At 26.1% G+C, this 1119-nt stretch overlaps 1 protein-coding gene across 1 annotated transcript; it reads left to right on the top strand.

The window, feature by feature from the left end:
* Positions 1–244: 244 nt before the first annotated feature.
* On the top strand, positions 245–1108 carry LOC105449982 (cytochrome P450 4C1-like; the record flags this gene model as incomplete). Its single annotated transcript, XM_011689482.1, has 2 exons — positions 245–440; positions 903–1108. Coding segments are annotated over exons 1-2 (345 nt in total), but the record flags the coding sequence as incomplete, so codon positions are not given.
* Positions 1109–1119: the final 11 nt, after the last annotated feature.

The raw sequence follows: 1119 nt of genomic DNA, 5'->3' as shown, positions 1-1119 counted from the left end.
GACGACGCCACTCGGGGTCAAACCAATGTTATCATCTTATGTCCCCTTCGAAACCAAACAACTTTTGTCTGAAAAATTTTTCTCTCCCGGGCTTGATTTTCGAGATATTCGACTGGATGGATTAAAATGGTCACCCTGTATATATATATACGTATATACTCTAAACATATAAAAACATTTCTAATATTCTTAAAAGTTCGTAATTTATTTGTGTATATATAAAAAAATAAACTAATGAGAAGCACATTTTCAATTAATATCAATAATATAGGATCGTGTCAGGGATGAAATCAGCACTGCTATGCAAGAAAATGGAGAGAAATTAACTATGAAATTATTACAAAATTTACCATATTTAGAGAGATGTATAAAGGAAGCATTGCGTTTGTATCCCAGTGTATATTTAATATCACGTATTCCTGGGGAAGATGTAAAATTACGTATGCATAAAATCAAACTTTTATACGCATTTTTAAATATGACGTGGAATATGTCATTAAAACTTAAATATGAACAAGACACAGTATATTCTTATTTCAGAAAATTCTTAAATTGCTTTATTTTTATATATAACATCTGTTTATGTAATATTCATAAAATTAATTAAATAATTATATAAATATGTATATACATGTAACACGTCGTAAAATGTTTTCAAAAATTAATACTATTTAATAAATTTCACTAATTATTACATTGTGCTTTATATTACGTGAACTGTACGTACATATTCCATGTTATATTAAATAGATATTTTATTTTAAAACTATAATCATATTTTAATAAATATAAATATAATATATTAATATAAATATAAATATAATATATTAATATTATCATAATTTAATTTTTAAACTTTAAATTATCATGTATAAAATACTTCTTTTTCATTTACTTTTTAGAGTCATATTTAGTGCCTGCTGGAACAATCTTACATCTTAATATTTACGGAGTTCACAGAGATCCTAATTTTTGGCCAAATCCAGAGGTATTTGATCCGGATAGATTTTTGCCTGAGAAAATCCTAAACCGTCATCCTTATTCATATATACCGTTTAGTGCTGGGCCACGCAATTGTATCGGTAAGCTAGTATCATTTTTACATCCTCTTAACAGATT

The sequence above is a fragment of the Wasmannia auropunctata genome, unplaced genomic scaffold (assembly GCF_000956235.1).
Source record: "Wasmannia auropunctata unplaced genomic scaffold, wasmannia.A_1.0 LD336069.1, whole genome shotgun sequence".
NCBI classification, from domain to species: Eukaryota; Metazoa; Arthropoda; class Insecta; order Hymenoptera; family Formicidae; genus Wasmannia; species Wasmannia auropunctata.
Note: the sequence above shows the minus strand (reverse complement) of the source record. Positions and strands in the feature narration are given on the sequence as shown.